The 13,497-nt window shown below is 47.4% G+C and overlaps 1 protein-coding gene across 1 annotated transcript; it reads right to left on the reverse strand.

The window, feature by feature from the left end:
• Positions 1-9,066: 9,066 nt before the first annotated feature.
• sox4a (SRY-box transcription factor 4a) lies at positions 9,067-10,230 on the reverse strand (the record flags this gene model as incomplete). The annotated part of the gene is made up of 1 exon (XM_079232240.1): positions 9,067-10,230. One exon carries the CDS (start codon positions 10,228-10,230, stop codon positions 9,067-9,069), a length of 1,164 nt encoding a protein of 387 aa, XP_079088366.1.
• Between the last annotated feature and the right edge of the window lie 3,267 nt (positions 10,231-13,497).

The following is a 13,497-nucleotide window of genomic DNA, read 5'->3' on the forward strand; positions in this document are numbered from 1 at the left end:
TAGAACTTACCAAAAAATGTGGGTTATAAGGCGCACCCTTTTATAAGCCGCTTCTGCTAAATAAAATAAAAAAGTTGTATTTAATCATAAGCCACCGTAGCCACCGTAGCCACCGTAGCCACCGTAGCCACCGTAGCCACCGTAGCCACCGGTCCCGCTACTTTCGGTGGTTGTCAGGGAGCTAGTTAGCGGTCGTGTTTTTAAATACACGATAGACGTGAGAACAAACTGCTCTTAATTGTAACTCCTTTATTCCTCGGGCCGCCATGCTCTGACCTCCCGATGCAGCCCCCATCACAGGTTGTGTTTTCTACCTGAATCCCCCCCTGGGTCCTTAGTCCGTACATGTACTACTTGTTATGAACATGCTAGCTGCAGCGCTAGCTAAAAACAAGCTAAAAACAACACTTTTAAATGTTTGTGCTGAGTTTTCAGTGTTGTTTACTCACTCAAGCAGTGCAGCCACAGCAGCTGGCGCTAGCTAGCTAGCACTAGCTCGCTGTGGAGGTGGTGGGAGAGGCATGGGTTCTCTCGCCGTTAGACCTGTTTTCCATCGTGCCTCCTCGGGTGAGCGCGGTGGCATCGTCGGTGGGTGCCGGCGGAGAGCCAAGCGGGGTGTATGACTGCTGCTGAGAGGACCCTGTTTTATAGTGAGATCACTGGTGAAGGGGATTTGGGAATGTTTCACGTGACGTTTAGGGAAAAAATGAGCGGCTTATAACGCACATTTGACGCACTTGAATTGTCCAACTCCATCTGCTGAAGCCTCACATTAGCTTGTGTATTTGATCCCCCATCGCTGACACTGGAATTGCATTATTTGGGGTGTTTTCAAAGCCAATGGAAAGAATGAAATCAGATTTTTTTTAAATATACATATGGACATATGTGTACTGTAAAGATAGATTTATAAAAATGTTAACTTGTAGAAACAGAGTAATAGTAGAACGGACATTCCCATCACATTGACTTGCCGATACAATTGCGATCGTGGTAGCGAGCCAACTTCTGCAGAAACTAAACCGAAGTTACGGACTCACGAAAGTCAGGTTTTGTAGTTACTAATGACTAAAACGTGCAATGGTAATGTTACTAATCACGTCGAGAGCCAGAGAATTCACGTAAAATTCAACAACTTAATGCTTCATCCAAAGCTATCACCGAATGTCAATGTTCTTACAGAGGAACTAGCTTGTTCATTAAAAAGACAATTGGCTAGTTAGTTAGCTTGCTCAAGCTAAATCAGATTGACACATCCGCCGATTTTCGGATTGAAGGATGACTCGCTGAGCCACATAAATGCTCATAAGCATACAAGGAGTCACCTGCTGCGTCTTTTTGTTTGCAGGAGAAAGAGTTCAACTAGGTCACGATACCTGTATGACAAGCACACAATCCCTGGCTTCCCTCCCACAAACTCTCAAGTTCCATGGAAGACTCGGCCAAACTGGATGAACAACTGTCAACGAATAACCAGCCTTTGGGTTTTTATCTAAACTAGCCCCCCCCCCCCCCCCCCTCCCTGTATGAGCATTTGGCTGTGTGAATGAAACATGTCAGATGCAAAAAAACAAAAAAAACATTTAATTTAACTTCTAATCAACAAGTCAAACTGTTTCATTCTCATTTAATTATTCCCTTTGCCGCCCTCCGTGTTGGCACTGGCTCACACGAGCCGAGCACTAAAAAATTATGACAAATGTCCAAGGAGATGATGTAATTTAGGTTGCGTCACAGTAACGACACACACACACACTCCAATTCGAGCGTTTATATTCACGCTGCATGTAGGTCGTCCGTCTCGGGGATGCAGTCTTGTATCCAGGATCCATAAGAAACCAGATTACAGCTGAAGAAGTGCCACGTCCGTGTCAGAGAGAACACATGCGGGCTTCAGCTGCAGTGTCAGTGTTCCCTTACACAACAGTGTTTGCTCAGCGGGCTGTTCTGTACAGACCACACTGAACACGCTGCCACGTAAGCCTTCAGAAAATTATGATCCAAGCCTCAGTGTTCTCAGAACTTGTCCCTATCTTTTTCGAGCGTGCACTACAGTACAACACCTACCACGGTGACTCAGAGCCTCCTCTGTCATGCTAAACTGTGATGCCGTCTCGTGCGTCCTCACGAGCGAGGACACACACTCCGTCTGCGCTCACGACTTCTCCTCTCCTTGCACTCATGTCACCTAGATAAACTGTTATGAGCGTAATGAACTCGCAAACAGAGTGATTCAGACTCCCAAGTAGGAGGGGACTGTCTGAAAAGGATTAGGAGGAATGAGGTTTGTTGTCTCTCCCATGATCTACATTTCATTTCGGCCTTCACTTGCAAGATGAAGAGAATCAAATACTCAGAAAAACGTTGAATGTACTGGATATTTGTGGATGCATACATAGTTATCCCATAATAACATCCAAGTGAGACAGCTCAATCATTTTAATTTGGCTGCAATAATCGTTTGCTTGCCAGCTCCTTTTTCGAAACTAAAGTGACAAGAATATTCACCACTTTGTTATGTTCGTCATAAATTTGTAAAAAACTAAAAAAAACGTCTGCATTTTTTATGTACAGTTGTTGGCTGTCTCGGGAATCGCAGATCTGGGCCCCAACGCAGACAAACTGATGAGAGTTCAATGATTTATTAACACAAATAACTTGCAGTGGGAGAGCGCCAAGGCTGGCAGGAAACTCAAGTAAACCCAGGACAAGGATTCAGGGCTGGAGCGCCCGATACAAGGAACAGAGAGGATTGGCTAACAGACACAAGGAGGAGGAGCAGGGTGATAACGAGGGACAGGTGACAGCAGGGCTAACGAGGGACAGGTGCAAACAATCAGGGGCGGGGCTAGCAATCACACAGGTGACACAATAAAGTTGTGTGCAACGAGTACTTTTCTTTGTTTTTATGCAATGAAACTTCCCCCAGTTGATTACCACATTAAGATTAGGAGTGACTTCTAAATGTCTCTTTACAGTTATGAATGAGATATTATCTTATCAAATATGTGTTCATTTGCATACATTCCCTGAACAGAAACATTGAACAAGTTCAAAAGCTCGGTTTCATTGTGTTGACATATTAGAGTCAGAGGTTTCTACAGAGGGGAGTTTGGAAATCTTTGTATTGCGACATCATTTAGAAAAAACTGTCAACAGCCATAAGATATGCATTATGAGTAATGCAATGTTCCATAAATGATAAATGAACAAACCGCATAAAAAAAACCTTCAGAATATAAACAGGATTGAAATGGAAAGTTTGGTTTATGTAACTTATACTGAAGTTAAGATTTTTTTCAGACACTACAAGTGAATGAGGTATAAAAAATGAGCTAATCGATTTAAACATGAAACTGTGGTTACTTATATTAGGATAATTGTATAATGTATTACATGTTTTTTGAAATGTTAAGTTTAAATATGTTTTAATGCAAACTTTTTGTGAATTTAGAAGAAATACAGGAAAGCAAATGAACAAAAAGACCTAAGATGTGTAATTTGGATGTTTTCTTTCTTCTCATCTGAAAGCAAAGCAAAATAGCCCCAAACAAATCTAAAAATTGACCAGTGCAGGAACACAATGTTTTTGCCTGGGGTGAAACACAATGCCCCCCCTTCTTCCCAATAGCTTGTTTACAGCCTCTTAATCAAGACGACCATCGATCACTAAGCACATTTTATTTTAACCTCAGCTCTGGCATATGTTTACATCTGTTGCAGAGAGCGTTGCCAATTTGTGTCAGTCGACAGTTTATCTACTGATGGAGCTTTAATGGGGGCACTACCCTGTTTATCTGGACAGGAGCCCCGGGGGCAACCGTGTCCTATCCCCCCCCCCCCCCCCCCCCCCTCCCTCCATGCAGACAGCATTTAACCCTGTCCTGCAACTGCCCCCTATATATTGGATTGTGCCGCAATGTGCATTTGTGTCCAATCAAGACCCCCCACCCATCAAATAGGTTAGGAAAACAAACTGTAACCACTGCTCCACGCGCAACTGTTTTCACACACACACTCACACACATGCACACGCACACACACACACATAATTCCAGACAGCCGCTGTCCAGCCCTCGCTGTGCTGAAAGCGGGCAGTCAGCAGGCACTCCGAGCAGCATTTAATCGTCACAATAATGAACTGGACATAACTTAGCGGTCCTGTCTGGATCCGGCTGCTGTCTGGCAGAAGTTACCTTCAAAGTCCAGATTTAGCATCCGACATCCTCGAATCTCTCACAAATGTGCTTTTTCAGTTTTTTTCTTTTTCTTACAGAGCAATAAAAGCTTGCAGTGCCTCCTTGGAGAGAAATGTTTCTTTACCGACTTCGAAGCCATGAGAAAACTCTTATCTTTAAGATGACAGCCATGAAAATAGACTTTGGGGACACGGGCACTACAGCAGCACGTGGAGATATTGCTTCAAAAATAAAAAATAGAGCATCGAGGTTATTATAAACAGCATATGTCAACATCCTACCTGATAAAGTCCAGCTTTCTTCCAACTCTTGCATCCACGTTTCCCAACTTTACACAGTGACATCATCATCAACTCCCTCTCCTTTGTCTCCACTCACACCGCCTGACACGTGACTCGGGATAAAAGTTGAGTCTCACACTTTCTTTTTTCCTTTTTGATCGCCACACTTCTGTCTGATAAATCATTCGACAGGCAGGAGCGCAGCTGGCTTCAAATCAATGCACCAGAGTCGGGCTGCGTGCCATGACAGCGGTGTTTGTGTACGTCTTCGTCTGTGCATGCCTCATGAGTTCGTGTCCCGCCTTCAACTTCACCGCAGAGCTCCTGTGTTATTCCTTTAGGGACGGTGAGAGCGGCTGTGATGTTCTGAGGCGCCTTCATGTGGGCTTAATGCCGTTTGTATGTCCTCTACTATCAATATCGTGTTCCGTATTATTCCTATAATGTGTCCATTGGGACTTAACGTGCATCACTGTATGGTATGCTTATCTCATGTGGCATCGCTGTAATCGTCCTGGGGACTTCCATGAGTTGTATCCGTGTAAATAAAACATGCTCCTGCTCTCACATAGTGGAAATACTCTGATGTATATAAAGGTAATGGTACAACAGACTTAGTGTAACATAAGAGGCATAATAGGGATGTATGTACAACGCTTCACACACACACACACACACACACACACAGTGATAGAGTAAATGTTCCAATTCAACATAGGAGAAATACTCCATTACAAGTAAAAGTGCTGCATTTAAAATCCTCTCTCGTCAGCAAGATGTACTGACCTAAAGTAAAAGTACTCGCTCTGCAGAACAACATGTCCCTGTGACTGATATAGAACATTATCACGTCGCTAGTTTGAAGGACTTTATATACAATTTGGTAGTTTAGTCTGGTAGTTCTCCACCGAGGGGTCGGGCCCCTCCAAAGGGCCACGACCAGATAAACACGGGGGTCAGGAGATGATTAACGAGGTAGAACAGAGACGTTTGCCCTAATTGTTGCTTTTTTTGGTGGGGGTGACATATTGGATAATTTAACCTCTTTGGGTCTCATTTAAATGAAACCATCTGAGAAGTTTAGTGGGGAAAATGTCTCTTAGTTGGAACCGTTACCTCATAGACATGTGAGGGTTCATAAGATTGAAGGTTGTTTTTTAATTCGTTAAAAGAAATGCATTGTAAAATACTGTGATTTTTCAGTTTAAATGTTGTTGTTTTTTAAGCAATTCTGCTCTGGAGGTAAACTTAACGTGATCTTTTGCTCCGAATCGAAGCGCACGGGCAGAACTGCACTGGAGTGTTTGCATCGCGAGCGGATGTGTTGACTTTATGGATCTCAGACGCACGCGGGAAACAAACAAGCGGTTGCGATAAGCCGCGAGGGTCAAGTGTGCGCCACCTCCCTTGAATGCATCTGTTTACACTCATGCACGTGTCTGTATGTGGGTCAGTGTGTGAGAAAAGCATCTTTTTATTTATTTTTTTATCTCCTGGTATCCATCAGACTCTGGGGGAGATTAGACTTGTGTGTGTGTGTGTGTGTGTGTGTGTGTTAAAACAGGGACACCTCCTCACACACCATTTCCCGTGTGATGTCGACCTTATTGCAAACATCTGGGGTCCGGCACCTCGTGGATGGGACGGTGTGTGTGTGTGTGTGTGTGTGTGTAATGGCCGTGCCTTATCTATCTCATTACCCGGCCCGACATGTCAGAGGAACGCTGGAGACGACCCTGCTCTCCTGACAGAGAGAGAGATGGAAATAATTACCAATGTCTCTTGTGGAATAGGGCGTAAATTGATACACACTAAATACTGTACCTTAGGGGTCCCTCTCTCTCTCCATCGGTCTCTCCTCCTCGTCAGATGCTCGAGACAAATGAAGGCATCCAGAAGGAATTAATTGGATTTGGGAGCAGTCTCCTGCACGATCCACCAGGACAGACAAACACCCCTCCCTCTGCACCTCATCCTCCCTCCTGCAGACACACACACACACCTCCTCCTTTATTCCAGTCATGCCTTGAAGAAATGTCTGACGCCCCCATCCCCCTTACACACCTACCCCACCCTGATGGATCAGTCTGTGTCCCTGATACCTCACACACACAAAGAGGGGATTGCAGCCTCTCTCTTGGATACAGTGTTTCCATGGCAGCCACGTTTTCTGCACGTGTGGAAGTAGACGGAGTAAGAGAAAGAGACCACTTCTATCGATTAACTGGCCGGCTATCGATTCCCCAACACGTCTGCGGCGGCGGCACGCGTTACCCTCAGCCAGACGCGTCTTCACGTGCACAGAGTGTAAACATCAGACATCAGATTGGATCTTTTGGACGAGGCTTAGCTGTGGAATGCGATAATGAAGGCTCACCTTCTCTTTGAGCATGCTGGGAGCTTCAGTGTGTGCCACTGCTCCCGTTTCAGGAGATAAAACTGTGGATGGGAGCTACTTAGTTTGGCTCTTTTTCCAAGGGTAATGAAAGGAAACACAAGGAATAAAGACTTTGTACTTTTCAGTTCCAGCTGATTTTATTTCCTTCTTGGAAGAAAAGAAAAACAAATAAAAAAACGACAATCTGTACAGAGGTCTGAGAGGCAGTGATTGACCCAAACATTGGCTGGTTTTGAGCTATAAACATCAAATGATATTGGCATGATTGGACAAAACATGATCATACACAGCATATTGCACAAATGAAAAAAGAAAGAGGACGATAGAAAAGATGTCTCAAAAGGTTCAAAAAATAAAATAAAAAAAGAAACTCCTGGACCACAATCATCTTCAACATAAGGATGTCCAAAGATGGCTGTCCTAGTGCCTGTCGTTGATCATCATCATACATAAAACACACAATCTTTGCTTATAGTACAGTCAGTTTACATAAATATCTTCATGTTATTATTCTTTTAAAAATCTTAAACACAACAACTATAGCTACATATACCTGAATCTGAAATACAAATGCTATTTGCCATGCCATAATATAGGAAAACAATTAGCCTGCTATACTTAGCCAACAGGTACAGAAAGGTTAAATACTATTTTTTGATGCAAGTTGCGCAATAACAGATGAAGCACTTCATACATCTCCCTCCCTCCAAAGTCTAGGCAAAGTGGAATGAGTGTGAAATTCCATCCAGTGGTTCAAATAAAACTTATCTTGATAAAAAAAAAAAAAAAAAAAAAAAAGCACACAGAGGTATTAGCTCTATCCAAACAGTGACTCTCTGGGATCTTACACGCATATACTTTAGGTCTATGTGTACTGGAAACCACCACCACTCAGACTGGGAGCCTCAGTGGTGCTTTGTTTACTTGGCTGGTGAAACTGGAGTCACTGTGCCATTAAGAAGCATGTGGGTAAATACTGTAAACACTGTGTGAGGTCAGATTGTGCCAAACAAACCCCCCTCTGCATGTCTAAACACCAATGTAGACCCAAACAACAATGTTTTAGGCTACCCACTCGCTGGAAAAAACCCTTTTTCTATAGATTTTTGTACAAAAATACAAGTAGAAAATCATGACACACTCAAATCTCCTTAAAAGTGAGAGAAGTCAGACATTTTAAATAAGATACACTTCTAGCCCTTCCGCGCTGGATACAGACAGGTGTATGTGCACAAACACAAACGAGACCTGTACGAGAACAATACTTCTATGTATAAAAAAGTTTGGCCGGTATAAATACATCGATATAAAAAAAAAAAAAAAAAAAAAAAAAAAAACCTCATCCGACACAGGAGGAACTACAAAGTTGAAGCACTAGGCAGAAAAGGATGCGCGTCGTGGGAAACATTGGTCCTGAATTGTGCACTGAGTGTTTTTAAAAAGGTTCAGAAACAAAAAGGATTTTCTGAAGTTTGGAGTCAGTCTTTGTTTTTGAAGTCCTGCCGTTTGAAAGAGAAGCTGGTGATAGTGAAACTGTGTCCTATGGTCACACAAATTGCGTAATTACGCAGCAATGAACAATTTTTTTTACGCATTTAACAACAAAATCCTCCTTATCGCGGAGGGCATGCGTGTTGATATTGAAACTAGTTTGGAGAAAAGCAACTACACCCTGAATAGCAACTTGATGGTCAATGTGAATTGGCTGTGTCTTTTTAACAAAGCCCAACGTGACGAGCTCGTCCAGTAAAATGTCACTTTTCCCCCTCGACCCAAAACAACATTAATATTCAGAGTCCGGGGTTCTCCGTCCTCGTCCTTCTGCGGGACCGGGGGTTCAACGCTTGCAGTCTCTCTGCTTACATTCACTCCTCACTCCGTGGCCAAAATGCAAACTAAGCATTTCACACACCCCTCGTCTGCGCGTTCACGTCACGCGCACGGAGCGCTGCTGCTGCTGCTGCTGTCCAAGTCCGTGTGCGGCGCGCACCTTGTGGGGCTTCAACGCGCGCACAGGCCACCTCTCCTCCTTCCCTGTTTCCACTCTCCCGTATCTAGTGAAAGAATGGCGGACACATATTCTGGTCTAGACGCGCACACGCGCGCGCCTGTCTCGGGGGGAGTTGAACAGTTCAAAAAACGTGGGGGGACGTCGCGGCTCCTCTCCACCGGGGGTGTCCCCCTTGTTTCAGTAGGTGAACACCAGGTTGGAGATGGTGGACTCCAGCCAGTCTCCTGAGATCATCTCGCTGACCTCCGGGGTGCAGTAGTCGGGGAAGTCGAAGTGAGACCCCGCCCCGCACTCCCCGAAGCTCCAGTCCAAGTCCCGGTCCAGCTCGGCGTCGGAGAAGCCCATCCCTCCCAGAGACATGCCCTCGACCCCGGGGCTCGGGTTCAGCTCGAGCCGCTCGTCTTCAAACTCCTCGTCCGACGACGAGGACGAGGAGGACACCGACGAGGACGAGTGCGAGGCGGACGGCGTCGGGGAGGAGGCGCGCGCGTAGCGGAGGCGCGCGGCGTGCGAGGAGGAGGAGGAAGAGGACGAGGACTCGCTGGCCTGCGCGGGGCTCTGCTCCTCGTACAGGCTCAGCGGGTCGCTGGACTCCGCGGAGCTGCTCAGGGTGGGACTGGCCGGGACCCCGACGGAGGGCGGCCCGCTCTCCAGGCTGCCGGCCCCGCCGAACACGTGGCCGCGCCTCGCCTCGGCGGCGCGCTTCTCCGGGATCTGTCTCGCGCCAGACACTGACCTGGATTTGAAGAGCGCCTGGTGGTCCCCGGGAGACGCGTAGTCCAGCGCGGCGCTCTTCACGCCCCCACCTTGCTTGTGCGTCCGGTTGCCTCCCTTAGAGGGCGCGGGGCTCCTCTTCACGCCGGCTTTGGCGCTGCGCTCCCCGCTCTTCTCCCCGCGCTCCGCCGGCTTGCCGGCTCCGCTCCCCGACTTGACCTTCTTCCTGGGCCGGTACTTGTAGTCTGGGTAGTCGGCCATGTGTTTGAGCCGCAGCCGCTCCGCCTCGCGGATGAACGGGATCTTGTCCACGTCCTTCAGCAGCTTCCAGCGCTTCCCGAGCCGCTTGGAGATCTCCGCGTTGTGCATGTCCGGCGCCTGCTCCATGATCTTCCTCCTCTCGATCTGCGACCACACCATGAACGCGTTCATGGGGCGCTTGATGTGCCCCGTCGGAGTTTTGCACCACGCCAAGTCGCTCCGCACGCCGCCGCCGCCGCCGGAGGAAGGAGACTCCGGGGTCGGGGACACGTCCATCTCCAGGTCCATCATCTCTCCCGTGTCCGTGGAGTCCCCGCCGGGAGAGTGCGCGTGGGCGCTCTCTGTCTGGCTCATGTGCTGCACCATCCTGTCCGCAGCTCAGCTCAGTGCTACGACAAAAGTTCGCAAAGATACAAATACTAATAAAAGCCTATCAGGCTTCGACACAGGCGAAAAAAATAACTCCTCACTTCTTATTTCAGGCCACTGATCTAAAAAAAGTTCATCCAAGTCTCTTCTTTTTCTTAGAGTTCAGCGCGCTCTGGAGACGCCTGTGTGCCAGAGCGCTCGCTTCACTGGAAAAGCAAAAAACAAAACAAAATATATAAATCCCCGAAACTACTTCAACTTCTTCTCAGCTGCCTGTGCGGCTGAAGACGCGCCCCGCGAGCCTGTGCGAGTCCCGTGTGCGAGCCCGGCGGTCTGCGGCGCTGGAGGAACCATGTGCGTGAAGGCTGGAGCAGCTGCGCGTTCTCATAGTCTCCCTGTTTCCTGCGCGCTCTGTAACGTTACTGTAAACACAACAACGAGAACCTCGCCGCTTTATACCCTCATCGCGAGATGTCAGAGCCAATCCGGCGTCTGTATCCATCCTGGTGTTGCGAGTCAAGCCACGCCCACCCCCGGCTTCCCATTGGCCGAGTGCAGAAAAAAAAACGGGTAATAATAATAATAATGTGCAATGAGGATCCGTGTGTCTGACCTCATTCCTGTCAGACTCCACTGAAGGAAAGACAAACTCGTTATGTGTGTGTTTTAACGTGTGTGTGTGTGTGTGTGTTTTTAAAAAGGAGCACATTGTCCTTTCCAAGCTGAAAGCTGGCAAGGTTATACTTAGGAACTTCATTACTTGCATGCGGATGAGTATTGACTACATCAAACAACAAAAGCAGCCGCCACGTGTCCGTCGGCCTGCAGTGCGGTGAGCGAGGGGATGCGAACCCATACCAAACTCAGCTCCTCTAAACCTGTTATTTACAACCCATTACAGCGCCGGCTCCCAGCATTACATCACAACAGGAAGTGTAAGCGAGTTGGAGGCGATGGTTGAATCTTCACACCCTTCGCCGGCGCATTATGGTAAACCAGGAACCTGAAGCGGATTATGCGCAGGGGAAAAAAAACAAAAACAAAGTCACACTGACTCCACAGCAGCTCTGCACAGCTTCCTCCTCCTCCTCCTCCTCCTCCTCCTCCACAGCTCCATTATGTTAACATGCACATGTCATGTAGGATCACATTACAGCCTGTGTCGCTAGATGTCAGGCTAGAGCCAAAGGGAGCTGATGAGGTTGTGTGTGTGCGTGCACGTGCGTGCGTGTGTGTGTGTGTGAGCACGCACGGGGCGGATTTATCTCCGTCCTGTAATCGGCTGCTCTGAGCCGCCGTCGTTAAATCATGCAGGTGATGTCATCGGCTGGCAGCGACGGCTCCCCTTGACGCTGCAACGCAACCCAAGTGCGCTGAACTTTGTGTCCTTCAGTTAACGGTCACCGGCGAGCACTCGGATCAACACTGCACCTGTGTGTGTGTGTGTGTGTGTGTGTGTGTGTGTGTGTGTGTGTGTTATCTGATTAGGTTTCCATATACTCCAACATTATGCACTTACGGGCGTCTATTCCTAATTCATGACCTGATCTATGTCAGGATAAAAAAAGGCATAAACTCTTTAAAATTTCACAACCCCCCCCCCCCCCCCCCCGTCCCCCGTCCCCCTTCCGGTGCTTACATAAATCAAACACATAAATAATAATGAGCTCCTTCATCAGTCTATATCTTTAGCTGCCCCAATTGTAGGCGTACACCTGCCACGGGATTAGTGTGCCGCCGCTCTCTATCTCAACGCACACGCAGGGTTTGTTTGAACAGGTGTAGCAGGTAGACCTGTAATCTTATCTGATGTGTGAGAAGCAGCTGTCAGGTAGCTTTCCACTCTCGTCATTCGGGCAGATGTGCCGGCGCTCCGGCCCGACCGAGGCCCCAACATCGCGCCCCGGCTATCGCTCTGTCATCTCCAGAGCGGTGCCGGAGCCGCGTGTTTACCCCAAATACACCGGCGCTCTGTTGACGCCTAAAGGGGGCGGTGTCATTATGAGGGAGTGCTGTGGGAGATGGGGCTCTTCCGCAGACGTTCTTCAAAGTGTGTATGTGTGTGTGCGTGTAGGTGTGTGTGTGTGTGTGTGTGTGTGTGTGTGAGGATGATGTGCCGCGGGTGATTCTGAGACAGTAACTCTTAAGTGTTTTCTTGAATGACAAAACAAAAAAAAGTATAAGGGTTCTCTTGTATTTTTTTTGTCTTCACAGCAGTAAAATTGCTAACCTTTGGAAACTGAAACACTGCCAGTGAAATTATTGAAGGCGCTTTAAAACAAAAAAACAACATTAAAAAACGTTATTTCTGAGCTGACTGACACGCTGTTTAATATGCAATTTTTAATAAAACATAAACATTAACTCGCCTTGTCAGAGTAAGCCTGGAGCCAACTGCAGCGTAAATGAGGGTAGAGCACGTGGCTGTGTGTGTGTGTGTGTGTGTGTGACAGTGTGTGAGACTGTGTGTGTGTGTGTTTGCAGGGAGCTGGATTCATTAGAAGCGAGGCTGAAAAAAACAACAACCTCACAGTCGTCACAGCGCGTCGTAAAAAAACCAGGGGTGACATCAAGAATCCCATAACACACACAGGAAGGAGATGGAAGTGGCGTGTGTGTGTGTGTGTGTGTGCATGCGTGTGTGTGTGTTGCAGAGAAAGTGTACGTGCGAGTGTTCGTGTTTCAAACGGAGGTTTCTCATTACCATGAACTCGCCTTTTTCACCCGCCTAGGAATGACGTGCTACTTTGACCTGCCTGCTCGTCATCCGGTGGGGTCAGGCACAATGAGGCCTTTGTGTGTGTGTGTGTGTGTGTGTGTGTGTGTGTGTGTGTGTATGTGTGTGTGCAGTCCTAACTGAACTGGAGCGTTTCCAGGGATTGAAAGTTTGAAAAAGCGGTGGGAAGTCCCCTGCGCTCTGCAGTTAAACAGAAAAACTGAAGCCTAAGCACTCATTTGCATACACACACACACATGCGCATACACTCCCTTCTCTCTGTCTCCCTCAGCCTGACTCATCCACAGGCAGTTTGTCCTCTCTGTGTTTGGTGTGGATGTGGCAGACAGTGCAGGTGGCCATCTCACCATCTCACCCACCTACTGCTGTCGCTCCTTACACAACAACACGAGCAGAGTCACGTATTCTCTTGAGCTGCCATGGAACACGCAGCACCTCATGCTGTCTCGTGTCCCTTCTGTGTCTCCGAGAGCCGATAAACGGAGAGGTAAGAAGACTGGGCGAGTGGACAAAATAACAGGAACACA

The sequence above is a fragment of the Taurulus bubalis genome (genome assembly GCF_910589615.1).
Source record: "Taurulus bubalis genome assembly, chromosome: 16".
Lineage (NCBI taxonomy): Eukaryota > Metazoa > Chordata > Actinopteri > Perciformes > Cottidae > Taurulus > Taurulus bubalis.